Consider the following 24,726-nt stretch of genomic DNA (forward strand, 5'->3'; position numbering starts at 1 on the left):
CCACTTAGAGAGGGCTGTAAAGCACTGTGAAGTGGTATATAAGTCTTAAGTGCTGTTGCTACTGACTCAGCTTTCGATCCTTACACAGGGCTGCAAAGAACTGTGAAGCAGTATATAAGTCTAAGTGCTACTGCTGTCAACATGCAGAGGTCAATTTAAAATGATTTGTTGTGTGGTAGGATTTTACACAGAGCATGTATGATGCAGAACAAAAACAATGACTGAACAGTAAATATCAAATATCATCACCCGTTTAACTTAATTCCTTCTATCACCTTTCCACCACGCAAGAGAACGCAGCATAGATTACAAAAAGGTAAACATAATTTATAGAGAAGCAATGAAGCCAACACAAGGGTGGGGGAAGGATTTTGCACAACGCTGAAAACTCAAAAGAAACTGGGTCAGGTGCCTTTACATGATCGGGAGAGCAAAGCAGAGCATACAAATCTTAAGTGCTAATAAAACAAACAGAATATCATTGTCATGCCTCCATGACAGCCATGGATCTGACTCAAGTAGTTCAGGACCCCACACACGAGGGAGGCCATATACTGGATCTTGTGTTTGTCTCCGACCAGTGGACGAGTGATCTGGGAAGAGGGAATTTAGTCATCACGCCCCTGTCATGGTCAGATCACTCACTTCTCCAGCTGGACTTCCCTGGCGCTGCTCCCCACCGCGGGGAGGCGGAACCAGACTATCCCAGATGGTTCCGCCCCAGGCGTCTGATGGAGCCAGATAGGTTCCAGGCAGAGCTTGGGCCACCTCCTGCAGACCTGCCCCGCCCCCGGGCAGAGGACCTGGTAGCCGCATGGAATAATGCGGCCGCCGGTGCCTTAGACCGGGTGGCGCCTTTGCGGCCTCTCCGACGGCCACGATCTACCCAGGCCCCCTGGTTTAACGGGGAGCTAAGGGCAATGAAACGCCTTAGGAGACGCCTAGAGAGCAAGTGGAGGTCCTCCCGCTCCGAATCCAACCGAGCACAAGTAAGAGCCTACGTAAGGACTTACCTTGTGGCAATAAGAGTGGCCAAACGTCAGTATTGTGCCACCCTTATAGCGTCCGCAGAGAACCGCCCTGCCGCCCTGTTTCGGGTGACCCGCTCCCTTTTGTCACAGGGGCAACGGGACCCCCCATTGCTGGGCCGGGCAGAGGAATTTGGAGAGTTCCTGCAGGATAAAATCGATCGGATCCGAAGGGGATGGACCCACCTCAGTGCTCCAGTGGGGACGTCTGAGGCTAGTCTTGAGAGACCATGCTGGGAGAAGTTTGACCCTGTTGTCACCGAAGATTTGGACAGGTTGCGCGGGCGACTGCGAGCCACTACATGTTTATTGGACCCGTGTCCCTCCTGGTTGGTACTGGCCTCCTGGGAGGGCTCACGAGGCTGGCTACTGGGGCTGGTGAACGCTTCGCTGGGTGAGGGCCTTTTACCAGCCGCCTTGAAAGAGGCGGTGGTGAGGCCCCTGCTCAAGAAGCCTTCTCTGGACCCAATGGAGCTAGCAAATTACCGTCCTGTCTCCAACCTTCCTTTCTTAGCGAAGGTTGTTGAGAGTGTGGTGGCTCAGCAGTTTCCGCGCCACCTGGAAGAAGCTGATTATCTAGACCCGCGCCAGTCCGGCTTCCGACCCGGTCACAGCACGGAGACAGCCTTGGTCGCGTTGGTGGATGATCTCTGGAGGGCAAAGGATGGGGGTTGTTCCTCCATCCTTGTCCTATTAGACCTCTCGGCGGCCTTCGATACCATCGACCATGGTATCCTATTGCGCCGTCTGGAGGGGTTAGGGGTCGGGGGCACCGTATTACGATGGTTCCGCTCCTACCTCTCTGGCCGGACGCAATGTGTGTTGGCAGGAGAGGAGAGGTCGACCGCGAGGCCCCTTATCTGTGGGGTCCCACAGGGGTCGATCCTCTCGCCTCTCCTGTTCAACATATATATGAAGCCGCTGGGCGAGATCATCCGTGGTTTTGGGGTGGGATACCATCTGTACGCTGATGACACTCAGCTGTACATTTCCACCCCAAACCACCCCAACGAGGCTGTTGAAGTGATGTCCCGGTGTCTGGAAGCCATACGGGTCTGGATGGATGACAACAGGCTCAGGCTCAACCCCTCCAAGACAGAGTGGCTGTGGCTTCCGGCTTCCCGGTTCAACCAGCATATGCCATTGCTGACCATTGGAGATGATCAATTAGCCCCGGTGGAAGGGGCACGCAATTTGGGCGTCCTCCTTGATGCCCGGCTGTCTATGGAAGATCATGTGGCAGCCGTGGCGAGGGGGGCGTTCCACCAGGTTCGCCTGGTGCGCCAATTGCGGCCCCTTTTGGACCGGGAGGCCTTGCGTACAGTCACTCACGCGCTGGTGACGTCTCGCCTGGACTACTGTAATGCTCTCTACATGGGGCTCCCCTTGAGGTGCACCCGGAGACTGCAGTTGGTCCAGAATGCAGCCGCGCGGGTAATTATGGGGAGATCGAGGTTCTCCCATATAACACCTATCCTGCGCGAGCTGCACTGGCTTCCTGTGGCCTACCGGGTGCGCTTCAAGGTGCTGGTTACCACCTTCAAAGCGCTCCATGGCACAGGGCCTAGTTACCTGCGGGATCGCGTCCTGCCCCATACATCCCTGCGACCCGTCCACTCACACAGAGAGGGACTACTCCGGGTGCCGTCCTCCAGAGAGTGCCAGAGGGCAGCGCCCAGAAGTAGGGCCTTCTCTGTAATGGGCCCCACCCTTTGGAATGACCTCCCCCCAGACATCAGGACTACAACCGACCTTCGCTCCTTCCGTATGAAGCTGAAAACCTACCTGTTTCGACTAGCTGACCTGGCATAATTCTACAACCTCTCCAGCCCAGGGCATTTTTAATTGGTAATTTTAGTTTTTAAGGGTTAATTTCACTGGGGTTTTAACTTTTTTAGGTATTGTAACTTATTTATTTATTCTTACCTCCTCTGTACGCTATATAATACTTTTGTACGTCGCCCCGAGTCCCTGTGGGGAGAGGGGGCGACTAATAAGTTCAAGTAATAAATAAATAAATAAATTTGAGTTGATCTTAACAAAGACTAATAGTAATGCCTCCCCCACCCCTCTCTCCCTCCCTCCCTTCAAGACAACTCAGGGTTGTCCACAGGAAAGGAGTCAAAAAAGTCAAGATGGTGGCCACCTCAAGGGATTAAAGCCACACCCACTCTGGCCACACCTTTGCAGCCCTCCCGAGGTCAAACGCAACCCTGATGCAGCCCTCAATGAAATCGAGTTTGACACCACTGATTTAGACCAATAACATCAAAAGGTCTTAGCATCACCATGCTGAATCAAACATCATCATTATATAAATTAAGGGAATTACTTAGTTTATGCCAGTCACCAGATGACATCCTAACACAAAATTGTTATCTAGGTATCATCGACTTATAACCACAATTGGAAGCTGAATTTCCATTACAAACCAAGGCGTTGGTCAAGCAAATCCTGCCCGATTTTGCAACCTTTTCTGCCACCGTTAAGTGAATCCCTGCAATTGTTAAGCGAATCTGGCTTCCTCCCCCCCCCCCCCGTTTGCGTGCAGTGAAAATCACACATGGCAATCACATGACCCCAAGATGCCGCAACCGTCATAAATACATGCCAATTGCTAAGCACCTGATGTTTGATCATGTGACTGTAGGAAGGCCACCAATGATCGTAAGTATCAGTGGGAAGTCACTTTCTTCAATGTAATGCCACTGTAATTTCAAACATTAGCTACAGAAAAAGTGGAGTACCTATAATAGTGATGGGCAACCTTTTCAGCACATAGTCCCCAAATCGGAACATGTGTGCATGCGCACTACGCCCAGCTGGTCTTCGGGTTTCCAATGTGCATGAAGACCAGTTGGCTGGCATGCATGTGCACCCAAAAACCAGAAGAGCAGCTGGTGACGGCGTGTGTGCCCAGAGAGATGACTCTGCATGCCACCTCTGGCATGCATGCCATAGGTTTCTCATCACGGACCTATAATGTGTGTGACATTATTTAACCCACAAGCCCATCCTTGAAATATGTGATTTCCCCCCAAAAAAATAACATAGCAATGCAATTTTCTTAATAAACTCCGTCAGAATTCATGGACTCCAAGACTGGAGAATTAAGGTTGCAAGACCCCACACGGGGCCTGTTTTGGATGGCACCTCCGTGATGGGGAATAGAGGGGGAGGAGCCTGGCCTTGGGGTGGGGGAGTCAGATCGGGATCCTTTGCTGCCCCATTGTTCCGAGAGATGGGTCACTCCAGCAATTTGGCTAGATTTTCTTTCATTTCTTTCATCTCTTCTTATAAAAACACAAAGGAGGATTAATAAAACGAGGCACTGAAAGACTGCCAAATACCCACAAATGATTTACTTAATCATAGTTTAATCAACAATCCTTGTATTTGATGTGTGGAAACAGGGCTGGTTGTTGCCAAGTTGAAAGTCAAAAGCAAAGTGACGACACTAAAGCCAAATGCAATGCATGGTTTACTTTCAATAGGGCTGAAAAATAGACCCCCTGATTAATTATTAGGTTCTTGAACTAATGTCACTTGCTTAACTGAGAAATCTATCCTATTTCAGAATCATTTTTCTCTCTCCTATCGCATTCACAATTCAAGACAAAAGCCTTCCAATGCAATCCATAGGCAATTCAGTATACAAAAAAGAAAGAAAAATTACAAGATGACTACCGTATTTTTGGAGTATAAGACGCACCTTTTTCCCTCAAAAGAGGCTGAAAATCTAGATGTGTCTTATACACTGAATACAGCATTTTTAGCCTCCTGAAACTCCTCCCCCTTCACCAAAATGGCCGTGCATAGCCTTTAGGAGGCTTCCAGAGTCCTCCTGGGGGCCGGGGAGGGCAGAAATGAGTGAAAAACGTCCCATTTTTGCCCAGCCCCCAGCAGCACTCTATAAGCTTCCTAAAAGCTATCCATGCCCTTTGACAAAAAAAACGGGCCCGTTTTCACAAAAAGCTGTCCATTTTGGGGAGGTTTGCAGAGTGCAAAACCTTTTTTAAAAAATTTCCTCTTCAAAACCTTGCTGCGTCTTATACTCCGGTGCGTCTTATACTCCGAAAAAAATATAGTATCTTCCTTATTAAAGTTCTTCATCTAAGCTTTTACAGCACTGAAAGGGGAAAAACCCCTATTTATATAGGTCTCTACTATGAATAAAACTGAAAACAATTTTTGTGTCTATCAGATATATGGCAATTTTTAGTTAAAACTTCACCTTATGATTAACAGATTAACAAAATTGGAAGGGACCTTCTAGGTCATCTAGTCCAACACCCACCCCCTGTTCAAGCAGGAGACCCTACACCATTTCTGACAGATGGCAGTCCAGTCTCTTCTTGAAAGCCTCCAGTGATGAAGCTCCCACAACTTCCAAAGGCAACTTCTGTTCCATGGGTTGATCGTTCTCATTGTCAGAATGTTCCTCCATATTTCTAGGTTGAATCTCTCCTTGGTCAGTTTCCATGTGTGAAGCTTCCAGGAAACAGGATATCTAACTGATGTTTGTTTGGGGTTTTTTTTGAACAAATTCCCGATTTTGAAAATCTGAAACTCTGGTCATTCTGGGTTCAGAGGATATGGAAAGTTACAAATTTTGGATCCAGAGTGCAGACTCCTGTGGGTGTAATTCGCTTTATGAGTCTTGAAAACACAGCTTATAGGCATAGACGATGTCAAACCAAATTACTAAAGATTAAAATAGCTGCTTTACATAAATTTTAACAGGATACACCTTCATTTGTGTACCTTCAAAAACCACAATTTAAGGTGGTGTTCCATTGTAAAAGATTCTCTTGACCAAGACAAGTATTCCTCTTCTTTTGTAAGGGAAAGAACCATCAAAATCTCTGGCATATCAGGAAAATAATTCCTTGTTTCCGTAAAATATGTATGCAATGCACAAACCCCTTAATCCCAAAGTTGGACAAGAAGGGAAAACAAAAATGAATATCTATAAAAGGAAGAATCACATGAAGTATGCAAATAAATAAATAAATCTGCATTTGGAAAGATTCCTCGACACCCAGATGTCAAAGGATGTCGTTAAGGTCATGACAAAATTGTCAAGATTTAAGACAATCATCCAACTTGGAAATGCCAAGCTGGAGAAGACCAGAAAAGGAAGTTTAAGACTTTTGCTTTGAAAAATCTGCTACTTTTTTTAAAGAAATAGGCAACCTGTATCATTAGGAATCAGCACGAAAATTTCGATTTTCAGTTGGCCCATGGCTACCAAGTGTCAATTTATTTCTCTGCATGAGTTATGGCATTGAATGTGTCCTGCTTCCAAACATTAGATTCTGTTTTTTTTAGACTTTCCTGCAATGTGCAATAATCATCTGAAAACTTTCCACTGTTTTCCCAGATATTCTGCTTCATTTGTACGGAAGTACTGTCTGAAGTCCTTAAATCTTCTCTAAACTTGTTTTCTTGCAGATGTTTCATTACCCAGCTAGATAACATCATAAGTGCTTTTTAAAAGAAATTTCTTGCTTAACAAATTAAAGTAAAACAAGTTGCTGTTTTACTGTTATCTGAACAACTTTATTATTTTCTTCTACGCTTCTACATCCACAATTCCCTATTCATATTTAAGTATATAGTTTGCCTTTTACATTTGCTTACATTTATCTTTTTTAAAAATTAAATATGATTTCATTTATTTCTTGTGAGTTGGCCCTAAAGGACCAACATTGGGAAAAACCAAACGTTCTAAGTGCAACTCTTCTATACTGCATGACCAGTAGATGACACTTCAGATATTATTTCAACTTCTTTATTTGGATATTTTAAATGCCAGAGAGGCAGCAGAGGGTGTGAGATGCCACTGCTCTCACACGGGATTAGACGTTAGTTAAGATGCCCACTGCAGGACAGGAAGCATTAAGCAAGAACTATAAAGGAGGAGAGGCCAGGTGCAAAGACCCAAAGGTTTTCGGGAAATTGACGTCCTCCAGCATTCAACCCTGCAGACCTCAGCACAACAAACATGGACAGAAAGACTATGCCTTACTTACTCTGTAGTAAACCCTTCTGATTGAAGCAGACTTTACTTCCAAGTAAGAACACATAAACTAGAGGAGACTGGTTTAGTCCGCTTACTTGTTGAACCTGTGGATGACTATCTTGGGATGACCATCATGGGTATCTTGAGGAGAAGGAAACCATAAATGGTCTTGTTTAAGGTGTTGGACCAAGAAAACACAGGTTCAAGTTCACCCTCAGCTGTGAAATCTCCCTGGACTCTTGCACAACAGGATGGCTGTTATATAGCATGGGGGTCAAACTCGATCGAGTCACATGACATCCCATGACGTATAGCAACATTTTTCAGGTGCTTTGGCGAATAGGCTACACATCCCCTAGCTCTCTCAATCATTCATCATCCGGTTTAGCCTCCAGACTTTAATCATCTCTGTTGTTCTTCCTGCACACTTCCCAGGGTCCAATTGAGCCTAAGCTTGGTTTTTTAATGCAAGGGAGAAAGATGGAGGTATCAGAATGAAATATGTTACCTTTAATGCACAGAACATTAAAAGCAAATGGCAAAGGGCTCAGGAAAGGCACTCCACAATGCACGTCCTTGAATCTGGGCTCCCAACGTTTTCCCTGCAAATACATTTTTAATCTCCCTGGTCAACTAACATTTATTTGGCATTGCAACTTTTCTTTCTTTAAATGGGACTATTCCCTACTGTATTACCTCCTGTTATGTTTAGATGTGCCATAACAAACAAGAATTTGCTTACACAAAGTAAGGATATTTTAATTTGGAAGAAACCAGTATGGTATCTGTTACTTAACAAATAACCTTTTGTATAACCCCTGCTTTATACTTTATTCAGTGAGTTTTGTTCTAGTATGTAACACACAAGATTAATTGTCCTCTGTATTAAAACTATTTAACGAAATATGTTGGTTGCACTTAACAGATTTTGATCTCCTATTTTCCAGTTTTTTACACACTGCTACGTGGTTTTTTTGTTTTGTTTTTAAAAATGCTGCTTTAAAAAAAGAACTTTTTTCGGTAAATAATTTAAAGTCACAAGAAATTAAATTAAGAACAGCTTAAAACTACTCAATGTACAAATTGCAATAATGTTCACCAGTAAAAATTCGGATGAAATAAAATTAATCGCAAGGTGACATGGCAACAAGATCTATTAAAATATTAGCATCTTAAAAGGGCCGGGAGAATAAAGGACTTTTGCACAGAGTCCAAAAGAGACACGAGATATTAACTGCTGGAATCCAATGCTTCAAAGGACAATCTCGAACTTACAAAACCAAAGAAGAACTAAAACGAAGGGCTCTGCATATTTTATTTTATTTGGAAGAAGCACTTAGGACTTTGCACAAAGTGCAACAGCTGTCTGTTATTCATTAAAGCTGCCTATGTCCTTCTGGTCCTTCAGATTCTGGTCTGACTGAGCTCTTGAATTCTTTAAAGGCAGTGTTAATCAAGCTGAACAACATTTAAGATGGGTGGACTTCAACTCCCAGGATTCCCCAGGGAATCCTGGGAGTTGAAGTCTACCCATCTTAAATGTTGTTCAGCTTGATAAACACTGCTTTTAAAGCAACAGAATCCTCTTCAGGATGGATTCGCTAACTCTTAAATGGTATTTTCTGGACCTGAAGCATTTTGTGAATAACTCTAGCATATTTTGAAATGGATCTACGCACTTATCATCTTCAGTGGCAGAGGTGTCACATATCATGCAAAGCCAAAAGCTTCAATTTACCAACCAAGGGGGGCAGATTCCAAGGCTACCACATCTGACACTCAGCATAATTTGTGAACTTGGTCCATTTCTGTTGCAAATGAGAGACCTAAAAGAAACTCCCGCTCTCCAGACGGGGAGCCTGAAGACCTGCCTCTGCCAGTTGGCTTGGGGCTCCAACAGAGACGTCGATCACTTGAGGTGGTTGATCGACTAATAGCAGATCCTACCTCAACCGTGTGCATTCTCTCCCTCCATCCCCCTCCCCATCTTTTTAGTCATAAGCTGTATTTTTGTTGATTGTATTGTACTACTGTATTCTACTGTACTGTACTGTATTGATGTATTTTATACAGTCATGATGGCGCAGTGGTTATATGGAGTATTGCAGGCTAATTGAGCTCACTGACAGGAGTTCAATCCTCACCAGCTCAAGGTTGACAGCTCCATCCTTCTGAGGTTGGTAAAATGAGTCAGATTGTTAGGGTCAGCAGGCTGACACTGTAAACCACTTAGAGAGGGCTGGAAAGCACTGTGAAGTGGTATATAAATGCTATTTCATCCATCCACCCATCCTTCCATGTGTTATAAGGTGCCCAGAATCTCTTGCAATGAGATGGGTGGCAACCAATTTTAATTTGATAGATAGATAGATAGATAGATAGATAGATAGATAGATAGATAGATAGATGATGGATGGATGGATCGATATGAGAGAGAGAGAGAGAGAGAGAGAGAGAGAGAGAGAGAGAGAGATCCAAATTTCCTTTTTTAGTGAGAATTTCAAAAAAGGCAAGGCAGAAAGTATTTTTCACCTATTTTTCTACAAACTTTTCTTTCAGGCTTTATATTAGTTTCTGTGTATTATGGACTACTCACAGCATTTAAGTGCATGGAAGAAACAAAGCAAACCGAGTTATATTTATGGCTCACTTAGATAAGATATGCTGAATATTAATAACAAGCAGATATCTTCTACTTTCTTTTTTAAAAAAGAATTTTATTGGTTTTTACAAATATTTATAGGATGGGTAAGTAGGTTTAAAAAAGTTTGACAGCTACATCATGCGAAGGGTAGAAGTCCCCCCAAATCTCACAACTTTTACAGAAAAAGAAATAAAGATCAAATATTAAAAGATAAACATTGGCAGCTTTTTGTTTTACATTATATCAACAATATATTCAATCACTTTATATGTCACTTCCAACAATTACATTGTAACAACAATTGCAATAATATTTCAAACTTATTTTTGTGACCTGAGTGTTCTCGATGTTGCTTCCTCCCCCCTGCCCTCTGGCGAAGCCACTGCCCCTCCCTCCTTCATGTCTTGTGTACTGTCCCCTGTTCCATCTGGAAAGGCAATGTGTTTTTAATGAAGGCCTCTGCCTCCACAACTGTGTTGATTCTAATTCTGTTGCCCTCCCAAAAGATCAACATTCCTTCTGGCAATAACCATCTGAACCAAACTCCTTTATCATATAATTTCTTTGATAAAGAGGAATATTTCTTCCTCTTATCTCTTACCTTCTTCGGAATTTGTTTAAGAATGGCTATTTCTTTGTCTTTATATTTTAATGGTCCCACCCTCTGAGCTCCTAAGACCTCATCTCTTGTAGTCTTTCTAAGAAATTTAACATGTACTTCCCTTGGAACGTTGTGTGTTCTAGCATATGTTGAATTGATCCTATAAATCAAATCAATATCCCACCATAGCTGTTGTTTGTCTCTTTTAATATATTCTGATAAAATTGTGGTCATAATCTCTTTAAGGTCTTCATTTTCTGTCTCTGGTAAGTTTTGAAATCTAAGAAAAAAAGACATTCTTTCAAATTCCACCTTTATCATATGATTTTCAAATTCTCTATTCCCCTTCTGGACCGTCTTAACCTCCTCCCTCAACCCAGTCGTGTCCTCCTCCAACACACCTATTCTCTGCTTGTTTTGTGTTGCTTGTTGTTGCGTTTCTCTGAGCTGTTCATTTAGATCTGCCAATTGTTTTTTCAGTTCGTCTGTCCCTTCAAAATAGTTTGAAACATTTGGGCAACAGATAAGTCCTTTGAACTCTATTCCGTTGTTTTAGGTTGTAGAAATGAAGCCATATGTGTCTGTTGTGTAATCGGACTAGACGTAGAAGATGTCGGGGCCGAAGATGCCTTACCAGGCGGTGGCTTTTTAGGACCCATTCTAAGTTCAGAGATAGCTATAAGTCTTATGCAAAAGAAATGGTGTCTGTGGAATACACAGCTGGGAGAGATCGTGGAGGCAAACAAGCCAGAAGTGAAAGTCAATCCTCCTATACAGCTTCAAGCCACAGGATAAGAGTCAAATCCAAATCCAAGGGAGCCACATAAGAAAAGAGGCTCCAGGAGATCTCCGGGGTGTAGAATAATATAAAGCCAGAAATTCTTTCAAAGGGGAAGCTTCATTCGTAAAAGCAAAGGAGGAGGAAGTTGGCCATCTTGGCTCCGCCTTCACAGGGGACCAGGGAGCAACATGTCCGAAGTTTTCATAAAATAGTTTAAAAGTAACAACTCAGCAGTCATCCTTTGCAATTGTAGCAAGAATCATTCTCCCATTGTTAGAGGAAGTGAAAGTTAGCTTTTAACTCTCTCTTCCGAGAGAGAGATCTTCCGAGTGCCGCTTTTTCCGAGGGGGGTGGGTGGAAAATCCCCCCCTCCAATCTTAACACTTGAAAAGATTGAATCCACAATTTGGAAAAGCTGCTGCTCATCAGTTAAATAGATTTACAGGAGACTGAGGGAAACCTCTCACCTCACCGTGCTTCAGCTGTAACGTCTAATTGATTCTTTCCTTCCGGAATCCGATCGGCGAAGGCGCATAGAGACAATGGAAAACGCCACCATGCACCCCCCACGCTCCCCGGCTCCTGGGGCGAAGCTGGAAACCCCCCCGTGGCTGCCACCGATCCAGGGGGTCCCAACAAGCCACCCTGCGGCAGGGAGCCCCTCCAAGGCCCCCTATGCTCCTAAAAGGAGCCCACCGAAGAGACGAGCTGCGGACGCACACGTCCGGCGCCCTTCGGGGACCGGAAGTCATCCCAGATATCTTCTACTTTCAATCCCCAGTGACTGGATTGCCACAATACAAATGCTTTATCTTTTCGTGCTGTGTAAACTAGCTGCAGTGAACCTTCACTTTGGAGAAAGGTTTTCTGTGAGAGTCACAGTGACACAACGGTAACACACTCCAATGCACAAACTGCTTAGCCATTGCATTTTGGCTCTCCTACCTGAACATCTGAAGTGATGCAACAGCCCTTCTCCAGCTCTACGGCTGCCATATTTGGGCTGCAAAAATCCAGATGTTTGCTAAACGTCGGCAAATAGCCTGAGTCCTCTTTGTTTCTTTGCTGCCACTGTTTACAAGTTTATTCAACATAGTCTCCCAACCACTCATTATTTTAAAAAATCTTTAAACACCAAAACGGTGATTAGAACTTTGCTTTTGGAAAGTCATAAACAGATTTAAAAGTCCAGATGGATTTGAAATAAGATTTTGCCATTAATTATAAGAATCCTTCCCATGGGAAGATAATATTGTTTTGATTCTTTTTTTAAAAAGTGCTAAGATGTTACTGAAGTGCTAAAACTTTGAATATTAGACACTAGAAGGAACCAGAAGGAACTTAAGATTACAATTAAATGGAAGAACACTTAAATTTGACTCATTAATACAGACTGGACAAAAATACTTTTAACACCGGACATATTGAAGGATACATGTAAGCAATGGGCCCAGAAATTAATTTTAAGCGTTTTTGCCATTTAAGAGTGTCTGCCATAAAGACAGCCAGATAGACTGTATCTGGAAGAGGAATACATTTTACCATACATGTCTGAGACTCATCTGAAAGTGATTCTAATAAGGAAAAGAATGATATGGAAATGGTACTAACCCGGATATCAAAAGCAAAACAAGCTGATGTCGTAATACTTAAGAGGGGAATGTATAAAAAAGTCAAAAGAGTGACACAGATAACTTTCCTATACTGAATTTACAAAAGAGACTCATTAAAGCTTTGAAGAAGTCTGTGAGAAAGGATAAAGAAAATAAGTAAAAAGAAGGGCATTATTTGAAGGGACTAGAGATTGTTAGCAATGAAAGAAAGGTATATGAAGTAGAAAACTAAGATCATGGCATCTGGCCCTCTCAATTCCTGGCAAATAGATGGGGAAGGAATGGAGGTAGTGACAGATTTTATTTTTCTGGGCTCCAAGATCACCGCAGATGGGGACTGCAGCCAAGAAATTAAAAGTTGCTTGCTCCTGGGGAGGAAAGCTATGGCAAATCTAGACAGCACACTAAAAAGCAGAGACATCACCCTGTCAACAAAAGTGCATATAATCAAGGCTATGGCTTTTCCAGTTGCAATATATGGCTGTGAAAGTTGGACCATAAGGAAGGCTGAGTGCCAAAGAGTTGAGGCCTTTGAACTCTGGTGCTGGAGAAGACTCCTGCGAGTCCCTTGGACTGCAAGGCCATCCAACTGGTCAGTCCTAGAGGAGATCAACCCTGACTGTTCTTTAGAAGACCAGATCCTGAAGATGAAACTCAGAGACTTTGGTCACCTAATGAGAAGGAAGAACTCACTGGAAAAGAGCCTAATGTTGGGAACGATGGAGGGCAAAAGAAGAAGGGGATGACAGAGAATGAGGTGCTGGATGGAGTCACCGAAGCAGTAGGCATGAGCTTAAATGGACTCCAGAGGATGGTAGAGGACAGGAAGGCCTGGAGGAATGTTGTCCATGAGGTTGTGATGGGTCGGACATGACTTAGCAACTAGCAACATATGAAGTAGATTTATTTGATCAAAGTTAAAATAGACAGCCAGTTTGGTGTAGTGATAAGGCATCAGGCTAGAAACCAGGAGATTGTGAGTTCTAGTTCCACATTAGGCACAAAGCCAGCTGGGTGATGTTGAGCCAGTCACTTTCTTTTAGCCTTAGGAATGAGGCAATGGCAAACCACTTCAGAAAACCCTTGCCAAGAAAACTGCAGGAAGCCTCTGAAAATCAAACACAATTGAATGGGAGGCAGATGGGGGGGAAGAGACCCTTAATGAATTTTTGTTGATTAGGACTGACAATAGTTTTAAGAATGTGTTTATAGGTAAACAGTTGAACCATAGGAAGAAGACATTCTTTGTTGTATTTTAAGATAAATAGGTGATGTCACTAAAATTATTTGTACTTGTGATGGAAAAGTTATTTCTCTATATATTTTTCCTTTACTATGCTTAGTTTTTCTTCCTTCTCTATTTTTCTTTCAATTGTGCATTTTCTGCACTTTTTCATTTTTCTTGTTATTCTTCTCTTTTTCTTAGTTTGTATTAGGTTTTAATAGTAAGGCATTATTTGTATTAGTTTTAATAGTTAATATTTAACACACTTTAAAAAAAAAACCTAGGTGGCAAATCCAGCAATACAAAATTATCAACGTTTTGCTGCCCTCCAGTGGCCGCTCAAATACAGTACACCTAACCCTGCCATGCCTTTGACTATTTAATACACAGGGCTCTAAGGCTCAAATTGGCAGTTAAAAGTTTGGAGCCAGTTAAAAGAGCTACAAGGGGTGGGGTAGGGCAGCATCCTATTCAGTGGAGATAAGTTCAAGGCTTGATTTTGCCAAGCTGAAAAATGAAAGTGCAATTTTTAATATATTTTTCCATAAATGTATTGATAGTTTAATAAATTATCACTTGCATGGTTCCATTATTCATTATTCAGCTCAATTAGAACTCAAAGTTGAAATACACACACACACACACAGTGCTGGGCAAAAGTCTTAGGTTATATTTGTTGCTGTAGCAATGGTATAATGACCATATATAACTCTGTCTTCAGTCTCCTTATTATAATACAACTGTAACAATATAGGAAATGTGTACGCAGTATTCCAAAAGAGGAAAAAGCAGGAAAAAAATATATTCCATAGCCCAAGTGGCAAATGTGCAGTGCGAGCTCCCCTGTTCTTGAGCCACACTTGGTCCCCCCTTAAACCGGAAGAGCAACCAAGATGATTAGGGGACTGGAGGCTAAAACATACAATGAACGGTTGCAGGAACTGGGCATGGCTAGTCTAGAGAAGAGAACGACCAGGGGAGACATGATAGCAGTCTACCAATATTTGAGGGGCTGCCACAGAGAGGAAGAGGTCAAGCTATTTTCCAAAGCACCTGAAGGCCAGACAAGGGATAATGGATGGAAACTGAACAAGGAGGGATTCAACCTAGAACTAAGATTTTTTCGGACAGTGAGTGAGAACAATCAACCAATGGAACAGAAATTCCCTTCAGAAGTTTTGGGAGGTTCATCACTGGAAGCATTCAAGAAGAGACTGGACAGCCATCTGTCAGAAATGGTATAAGACTCCTCCTTGAGCAGGGGGTTAGACTAGAAGATCTCTAAGGTCCCTTCCAACTCTGTTAATCTGCATCTGTATCTACCCCACCTGCTACCCTTACTAACCCCTGAATGTACCCTACTCTTTCATGCCAAAATGACTGCTGGGCTAAAAAGCCTATTTACACTAGGTTTGTGCACCACATGCTTTTGCTTTACACATGAATGCAATTCATTGGAAGTTCACTAAGAAAAGACCCACCTGTCAATCACAGGATCCCAGTTGGTCCCAGAATTTGACAGGCAGAAAAATCAGACTTTTGCATCAAGCAGGGCCGCTCTACACACATACTGGATATTTCAACACGTGGTATTCAAAAACCGAGCAATATTTATAGATGGCCATTTAAAAAAAGCCAAGCTTAGGAGGGGGCGGAGGGGGGGGGGGGCTAAGACTTTTGCACAAGTGTGTGTGCAAGTGACCTTCAAAGGTGTTGCACACCCTTCCACACAAACCCAGCAACTAAGAGCAGGGTTGTAGCTGAGTTGTGACTATGGGAAGCCTTTACTCCCACTTGTGGGGGAGGGATTTTCTCTCCCCACAGAGCCACATTTTGTTGTCATTGTTGTTGTTGTTGGGGGTTCACCCCTGGAAGTTTTCAAGAAAAGACTGGAACTGCCATCTATCAGAAATGGTGTAGGATTTCCTGTGGGTGGAGAAGGGGGGGTTGGACTAGATGACCTTTAAGGCCCCTTCCAACTCTGTTAAATGGTATAAGGTCTCCTGCTTGAGCAGGGGGATGGACTAGATGACCCCCAAAGCCCCTTCCCACTCTGTTAAATGATATAAGGTCTCCTGCTTGAGCAGGGGGTGGACTAGATGACCTCCAAGACCCCTTCCAACTCTGTTAAATGGTATAATGTCACTTGCTTGAGCAGCGGGATGGACTAGATGACCTCCAAGACCCCTTGCAACTCTGTTAAATGGTATAAGGTCTCTTGCTTGAGCAGGGGGTGGACTAGATGACCTCCAAGACCCCTTCCAACTCTGTTAAATGGTATAATGTCACTTGCTTGAGCAGCGGGATGGACTAGATGACCTCCAAGACCCCTTGCAACTCTGTTAAATGATATAAGGTCTCCTGCTTGAGCAGGGGGTGGACTAGATGACCTCCAAGACCCCTTCCAACTCTGTTAAATGGTATAATGTCACTTGCTTGAGCAGCGGGATGGACTAGATGACCTCCAAGACCCCTTGCAACTCTGTTAAATGGTATAAGGTCTCTTGCTTGAGCAGGGGGATGGACTAGATGACCTCCAAGGCCCCTTCCGACTCTGTTAATCTAATCGGATTTAGTTTCTCCACAGAGGCCGATTCCCCCGCCGTCCCCGGGCGGAGGATTTGCACGACGCCGCTCTTTCTGCCCAACCAAGCCGGGGAGGGAGCTCACCAAGCCCGGGGAGAAGAGCTTAACGGCCCTTCCTTACCCGCGGTCTAAGGAGAAGGAGAGCGGGCGGGCGGCTTCCTTCACCCTCGCCTAGCGCTTACCTGAGGCGGCCTGGCTCGTCCTTCAGCTTCGGCCTCTTGGCGCGCGGCGCCTCCGCCGACCTCCTCATGCCGGCGTCGGCGTCGGCTGTGGCCTCGGGGCGAGCGCTTTCCCGCCCCTTCCCGGCGACGGGCAGCTGAGGCGGGGCCGGGCGGAGGCCGAGGGGGGCGCGGCGGCCGTGGTGTCAGGCGAGGCCGAGGCGGGCGCACTTCGTGGAGGAACCGGCGTTTTCCCTGGCGGCGTGGCCCGGCCGGCCGGCCTGCTCTTCTCTCCCCCCCCCCCACCCCGCCGGGACAGCTGCCGGGCCAGGGCGTGGTCGGGCCGGGTCTGGGAGGGTTTCGCAGCCATCTTGGGCCGCGTTGCTACCGCCTCCGCCTCCGCCTCCTCCGCCGGTTTCCTCGCCAGGCGCGGCTCTCGCGGGGAAGGTAACTGAGGAGGGGACCCCGGGCGGTGGGTTTGAACGGGGCTCCCCCGGTTTCGCCCGCCCGTCTCCACAGCGCCTTCGGGGGCTTCCTATTCGCGGGACAGATACGGCGGCTTCTCAACCCTCTCGGAGTCGGCTGAAGGGGCGGCCGTGTTAGGCCGTCCTCGGACGGCCGAGTGTGGCCTGTGGGCTGGAGAAGTTGTGGCCCCAGAAGGTCCTACTCGGACAGGGCCTTGGGGAACTGCCGCGGTTGTGTTCGCAACGACACAAACCGGGGGGCTGTGTGAAAACGCACCCCGTGTGGCTCATTCCAAGGGTGCCCCGGGACTCCAGGCAGCTGCCGAAAGGAGTTGGGGTCACCTAGTGGGAGATACGTTGCTATTTCAGAATATATAAATAAAATAGATGATAGATAGATGATAGATAGATAGATGATGATTGATAGATTGATTGATAGATTGATAGATAGAAAAATATGTCGTTAATGATCTCGCTTCTGAAATAGTAACGTAACTCCCACTGTGACCCCAATTAAGTATCCATCATCTACCTACCTACCTACCTACCTACCGTTATACCTTCGGTATGCATCTATCTATCTATCTATCTATCTATCTATCTATCTATCTATCTATCTATCTATCTATCTATCTCAGTATCTATTGATCGACCGATGGGTATCTATCGATCAATCAATCAGTATCTATCATTTCAGTATCTATTGATCGGTCAATCGATCAGTATCATCTATCTATCTCCATCTTGGTATCTATCTATCCATCCACCCACCCAACATCTGGCTGTTTTACAGCATCACTTCTTTTTGCATCCTTTTTTAGCTGACATGAAACCCAAGTCGAGCTCCCTTTCTGAAAATGTGTGATTGTGACTTGGGATCAAACCAAGGTTAAACCGAGGCATAATAATGTTCAGTGTGTCAAACAAGTTTTATGTGGGGGTCTTTTTTGGCTTTGTATGGTTTATATGATTCATAAATGAGGCCTTAAGCCCTCCTGATTGAAGAGACTATGGTTCAGTTTAGGATATGTGAATATGTTATATTCCAAAAGTGGTTTGTCCTTGCATGTTTTAAGCCATGATTTATTTAGGGAAGGGATCACTAGGTAAAGAAGGGTTGGCCGAGTTCACACAGATCCCTGAACTGTAAGCCATGACTTAACAAACCACAGTGTTGGATCTGCACAACTTGGTCAGACCCAGAGTGCAGAAGGGGAACAACTTTTAACTATACTTAAGTTGCATGGCGTTCCTGCCCTGTGCGTTCCGTTAATCATGGCTAAGAGACTCAGCCAAGCTATAGTGCTGCAGCCAATCAGGTAGACTGCTCTTATCCAGAGTGACAGTGCATGGAGCAGAGAGGAAGCCTTACTCTCCCCCCCCCCCATAACTGGGGGTTGTGCAAGGGATTTGACCTGGCATACTGGCCCCACTGAAAACAGTGCAGTTGTGATTTGTGGCTGCTCTTAACACTGTTGTGTTGGAGGCCATGATTCCAGGATATAGTTAAGCTACTCCACCTTAAAGTCAGTTTAAATGGCCTGCTGTGAATGGGGTGCGTGTTGTTACCCCAAGAAAAAGAAATAAAAATTTCCCCAGTTTTGGATAATTTACCCAGATTTGGGAAGCATTGGTCTAAGCCAAAGAAAATAAGCTATTAAGCCTTACTGCAGTTGGCCTAGCTGCAGGACAAGAACCCCAGGCTGTGGTCAGCCACAATTTGTACCCTTCAGTTTTTAGATTAATTTTCCTAAACCTTAATGTCAATATCCAGGCAAAATTCCCTGTTAATGTTAAATCCCTCATAATGATGGGTGGCTCAGTAGCTAAAATGCTCAGCTTGTCGATCAGAAAGATCAGCAGTTCAGCGGTTCGAATCCCTAGTGCCACGTAACGGAGTGAGCTCCTGTTACTTGTCCCAGCTTCTGCCAACCTAGCAGTTCGAAAGCACGTAAAAAATCCAAGTAGAAAAATAGGGACCACGCAACCCAGCTATCTACTGCTGGGTATTTCTTATCTCTTCTGCACCACTGGGAAATGAAACGTAGTCAGTAAGAAGTTGGGGGCAGGTTTAGCCCCCACCCCACCAAAAAAGCTCAGTTTTTGCAATCAGGCCCTCCCATTTGTTGAAAAGATAAAGCAAATTGTGGGCTTAGTGTCTCCTGTGACCTAGATGGCTGTGGAAGGCCATGTCATGTGAAGAAGGGGCTTATCCAAGGTTCACACCAAACATGAATCAGCGCGATAGAGGAACTGGGACATTGTGTACTTGTGTCTGTACTTTTTGATTCAGAGTGCATCAGGATAAGGAAAAAGTGGCCCTCTCCTAGACTTTCACAGGGGTGGGGACATGTCACGCTCAAGCATTCACTGTGTGCTAAGAGGATTCCAGATGAAAGGAAGAGAATGCTGGACCTTGGAAAGTGCCAAAGAGCCTTATCCAACATAGTTACTGGAAGTCTGTTTAGTCATTACTCTGGGTTTGGATAAGCCATGGCGGCTGTGTTCACACAGCCTAAGCCAGTCAGACAAACCTTAAATAGGGCTTGACGTGAATTTCTAAGTCAAGTTCATTTTTCAGCAGACTCTGTAAGAGAAAGGAAGTAAATGCTAAAGGTCATATCATTATCTTATTGGAGATTGTCTTTGTTTTCATATGCTGACTTATGCAAGATCAAAGTTCTAGCAATACCAAATGCTGACATGGCCCTACAGTATTGATCTGAGGCATCGATAGATCTTCCTGTTTTTTCCCCACATGGAATTCATCAATCTACTTTGAAACAGAAAAGTTGGGGTCTTACATTTGCTAGCATAATAGCTGAAAAGTAAAGGTTCCTGTGATTTTTGTGCAGATCGTGGCTATCCCCACTGATAAAATGATAACTAACCATGAATAATAATGTTTCCGAGTATGTCACATGGATTTTTACAGAGAATCTCTCTCAAATGTCCTTTGAAAAGCAGATTATATTTATACCCATTAATTATGCAAATAAGATCCCTGATCCAGTTAATCTGTGATGTCCAAATATATGTATGTATGTATGTATGTATGTATGTATGTATGTATGTATGTATGTATGCTGGTTTTGTTGTATTTGGGTCTTTTCCCGTGTAAGGTTGAGAGGGTCGTTTCAAGCGTTCCGAAGGCTTCAGGGACCGTTCGGAGGCTTCCCTGATGCCTTCGGAGCATTTAAAACAACCCTCTGAGCAAACCGGAAGTCATTTCCGGTTTGCTCGGAGGGTCGTTTTAAGCGTTCCGAAGGCTTCAGGGAAGCCTCCGGACAGTCCCTGAAGCCTCCGGAGGGCCTCCGGGGGACAGGGGAGGCTCTTTGCGCCCTCCCCACGGTTCTATAAAGCCTCTGGAGCCTGGGGAGGGCGAAAAAATGGCTTTTAAAAACGGTGAACTCAGCTGGCCAGCGCGCGCATGCACGCTGGCCAGCTAACAGGGCAGCGCCTCACGTGCCCTGACAAATGGCTCCGCGTGTCACCTGTGGCACGCGTGCCATAGGTTTGTCATCACTGCTATATGCCGTACTCATTTCATATGACTCACTAGTCATGCAAGTTCACTTTGCTATTTGAAGAAGATATACTTTTGTGTACTATAGTTTTACTTTAAACAGTATAGTCCCATGATGGCGAACCTATGGCATGCCTGCCACAGGTGGAACACGGAGCCATTTCTTAGGGCATGCAAGGCATTGCCCTGTCAGCTCTAGCGCGCATGCGCGCACTAGCCAGCTGATTTTAACCTTCATTTTCGACCATTTTTCGCCCTCCGGAAGCTTTAGGGAAGCCTCCGGAGGGCGAAAAACCGCCCTATGGCAACCCGGAAGTCAGAAAACAGGCTGTTTCCGGCCTCTGGAGGACCTGCGGAGGGGCAGGGGAGGTCATTTTCACCCTCCCCAGGCTCCTAGAAAGCCTCTGGAGCCTGGAGAGGGCGAAAAATGGGTCCACGATGCCATCGTGTGCCAAAAGCAGGGGGGAGGGGGATCGTGGCGGGGCGCGCAGGGCATCCCCCCCCACGCTCCCCACGCTTTTGACACACAATGGCAAAAAAGTTAGCCATCATTGGTATAGTCCATAGTTATATTTATTTATTGAATTTACTTTAAAATGTTTTAATGCAAACCCAGTGTTTTATACTGAACTTCAAAGATCACTTGGGTTTTTGTTTGACAAGTTGAAGAAAAAATGAGTTTAAGGCAGAGGGAATTTCCAGCCCAATCTCAAAGCAAAATGGGATCTTTTAAAGCCTGGTTAGGAACAGATCCACAAAGGCCCTGTTAAAAAGTCCGAGAAAGTAAACAGAAAGAATAGACACACTATAGCTCTTATTTCCTTCAAAGCTGGCAGTGTCCACCGCAAGAAATTGCTACCTGTCGCTGGTGCACAAGAATTCTCGCCCTCTTGAGGATCAAGATTGATGTTTCTCAAACTTCAAAACTTTACAATATGTGGCCTTCACGATGACCACACACCTTAAAGTTGTCAACCTTGAAAAATACTGTTCTAGGATAAAAAAAATCTTGAATAAAAAAAATTGTAGGAATAAAAGTAGCAATCTTATGATACCATTGTTTCTTATTCTGGAAAGGAACACTCTATTGGCTTTTTTTCTATTCTTTCCAGATTTTTTTACAAAAATAAATTATTGTGTTTAAAAAGTCTTATTCTGATATTTTTCCGCCCTTTCCTTCTCTGTAAGACTTTATACCTCAAACAGGCTCTACAGGTTTAAATTCAGGTTTAATATTATTTTGGGCCTAATTTAGTTTTAGGCTTTTAAACTTTTTAATATTATTAAGAATTGCTGAGAGACACCTACTTGTCAGCAATTATATACTGCTGACAACTGTGCCCCTCAGCAACTTTTAATAATAATAAAAACAGGCTAAAATCCTAAAACTTAGTAAGATAAAACAGTAAGAACAAGAAATGTCTGTATATAGGTGAAAATTAAGAATAAATTTGGGTTAATTGGCCATAATGAACAACATCACTAATAATAGTGCTTTCTCATAGCTGTATTTGATAAGTCTGTGGTTTAATAGAGGAAATATTTAATGTCTGATCTCTGGAATAGGTTTAGGGATTATTTTTTATCAGTTACTCCAAATTAATTACTTCGTTTCTTAGATGATTTTAAATATTGGTCTTCTTTTCCTCCCTTCAAATGCTACACTCTTCATTTATCAATTAATTGCAAACAATTACTTCCTTTGTGTAGCTGTGAAATCTGCCGAGAGCTTGGTGAGTAATGCGGTCTGCTGCTGTTAATCTAAGGATAGCAATGTTAATAATTAGATAAACATAACTAAAGGTAGTTATAAATATGATTGCTTGCTACCCCAGCCCAGCAGATATATATTACTTAGGACCTTAAACTTTGGGCCTGATTTATACCTCATGCAAACCATAACTTGAGGAACAAGCCGTAGACTTCATTCGTATCACATTAAGACCTGGGTGGAAAATATCATAGTTCCAACATTACTCTGGGTTCCCACAACATTAAGCTATAAACCATGATTTACGAAGCCAAAAAGTGATTTAGTTGGATTCGTATTGATAAATCCAGATAGGCACAAATCTCTTCTGGCTAAAGACTAAAGATTCTGCCTAGAGACTAAAGAGACTCAAGATTTTCTTGAGTCTCTTAGATCAAAGCTATCTTACAAAAACAAATACTGTTTTACCTACAGCTCATACTGTTGTGGTTTGGTTCTTTTTTAGCATAATATATTTAATGAACTCATCCACAGAGTTTCCAGCTCTAAAGCACAAAATGGTTTAATTTTATACTAATGCCTGTGCATGTGTCCTTCCAACAGAAAATGATCCACAGCCTGTTTCTTATAAATTCTTCTGGGGACATATTCTTGGAGAAGCACTGGAAGAGCGTCGTCTGCCAATCGGTGTGTGACTATTTCTTTGAAGCTCAGGAAAGAGCAGCCGACGTGGAAAATGTGCCTCCCGTCATCCCCACCCCTCACCACTTCCTCATCAGCATCTACCGAGACAAAATCTTTTTTGTGTCTGTCATACAGACGGAAGTGCCACCGCTTTTTGTCATTGAATTCCTCCATCGCGTAGCAGATACTTTCCAGGTTGGTCTACAGAATGGTTGTATGGATTTAGGCAGGGGTGGGATTCAAAAATTAACATCCGGTTCTCTGCCCGGTTGCTGGGTGGATGTGTCCATGGTGGGTGTGGCCTACCTATTCAGCTTCCTGCACCATGGCGGGGGGGTGGGTGAGTTTTCGCCCTCCCCAGGCTCAGAGGCCTCCCCTGGGCTCCAGAGGCCTTCCCGAGGCTCGAAATGGGCTTGTTTCCAGACGTCTGGGAGGACGTTTTTTGCCCTCCCCAGGCTCCAGAGGCTTTCCTCGAGCCTCTGGGAAGACGAAAATGGCCTTCCCCGGGCTTTGGAGGCCCTCCGGAGTCTGGAATCAGGCCCACTTCCGGAACTTCCAGGAGGCCTGTTTTTCACCCTCCCAGAGCCTTCATGTGTGTCCTGCACTTACCTGGCATCCAAAACGGGCCACATGGAGACTCCTGGAGGGGTAGGGAGGCGGGGGGAGGCCAGTCTTTACAACTTCCGGTTCGGTGAACCAGATGTAAAATTAGCATCTGGTTCGCCCGAACCGACTGAATCCCACCCCTGGATTTAGGGGAGAAATGTGCTTCAGTTCATCTCTGGCTGCTTAGTTACATTTGAAAGTTCTGGATCATTTCCACATATCAGTGGAAAGATATCTTGAGTTTTAAGAACATGTTGCATAAAATTGTAATCATGGGCAGACAGAGCAGTAGAAATTCAGTTGGAACGAATGAAGGACTACTCCTATTTAGAAAAGAGGTCATTAGGAGTTTGGGGTTTGTAACTAATTTTAAGCACAGCAATAGAATTTCCCAAGTACAACTTGAAATTTCCAGAATGGAACATCTATCTATAACTTTATCTTGAGGAACTCAAATTTCATCATGCCTTGTTGACAGCAGATCTCCAGAATGACAGATATGGATGAGAAGCGTTCACGTTACCTAATCCAATCTTGCTGTCCTATTTTTAATCCTGTTGCTTCCATTCTTTGCAACAGGGGAAACTTAACATATAAGGAAGGAGCAGAAATGCTGAATGGTTAGGGACTTTCAGATCTTCTACTCGATACAAGAAGCCCGATTCAGTCCCTCATTTTCAGTTTTCCCAAAGTGGAGTTCGCCAACCTCACAAAAAATCACTGTTTTAGGATTAGATTTTTTTCTTCCAGCAAAACATGCCAAATGATTTTTGTGTTATTTGTTGAGCGTAAGCCAGACAGATTTAGGATGGTAGAATTTTTGTCACTAAAATGGTTTCTTTCAAAGCTGCATTACTGGATGCTCCAAGAGTGACATTAGCAGGTAGAAAATGGGCCGATGTACAAACCTAGATAAGGAGGTTTATGGATGTCCATTGGGCTTTTAGGCTTTCTTAATTGTTAAAAGTTTTGAGCAATGTTCGACTTAACCAGACAATATGATAGAATCTATGAGTAAACCCAATAGCTACAGGTAGCTATAAACTTTTTTGAATTCTTTATTGGCTAAGTGTG

At 44.1% G+C, this 24,726-nt stretch overlaps 2 protein-coding genes across 2 annotated transcripts in view; one reads left to right on the plus strand and one right to left on the minus strand.

Moving 5' to 3' along the window:
* Nucleotides 1-16,964, minus strand: part of ADK (adenosine kinase) — a 298,775-nt gene extending 281,811 nt beyond the window's left edge. Inside the window, exon 1 of the mRNA XM_081956528.1 lies at nucleotides 16,686-16,964. Within this exon, the coding sequence (XP_081812654.1) occupies nucleotides 16,686-16,753 (68 nt within the window). The 5' untranslated portion in view covers nucleotides 16,754-16,964. The remainder of the gene's footprint in view (nucleotides 1-16,685) is intronic.
* Nucleotides 16,965-16,973: 9 nt separating this feature from the next.
* AP3M1 (adaptor related protein complex 3 subunit mu 1) overlaps nucleotides 16,974-24,726 on the plus strand; it is a 33,467-nt gene continuing 25,714 nt past the window's right edge. Inside the window, exons 1-2 of the mRNA XM_081956527.1 lie at nucleotides 16,974-17,108; nucleotides 22,966-23,241. Of these exons, the coding sequence (XP_081812653.1) occupies nucleotides 22,969-23,241 (273 nt within the window). The 5' untranslated portion in view covers nucleotides 16,974-17,108; nucleotides 22,966-22,968. The remainder of the gene's footprint in view (nucleotides 17,109-22,965; nucleotides 23,242-24,726) is intronic.

This window comes from Natrix helvetica (genome assembly GCF_964273705.1).
Source record: "Natrix helvetica genome assembly, chromosome: 5".
NCBI classification, from domain to species: domain Eukaryota; kingdom Metazoa; phylum Chordata; class Lepidosauria; order Squamata; family Natricidae; genus Natrix; species Natrix helvetica.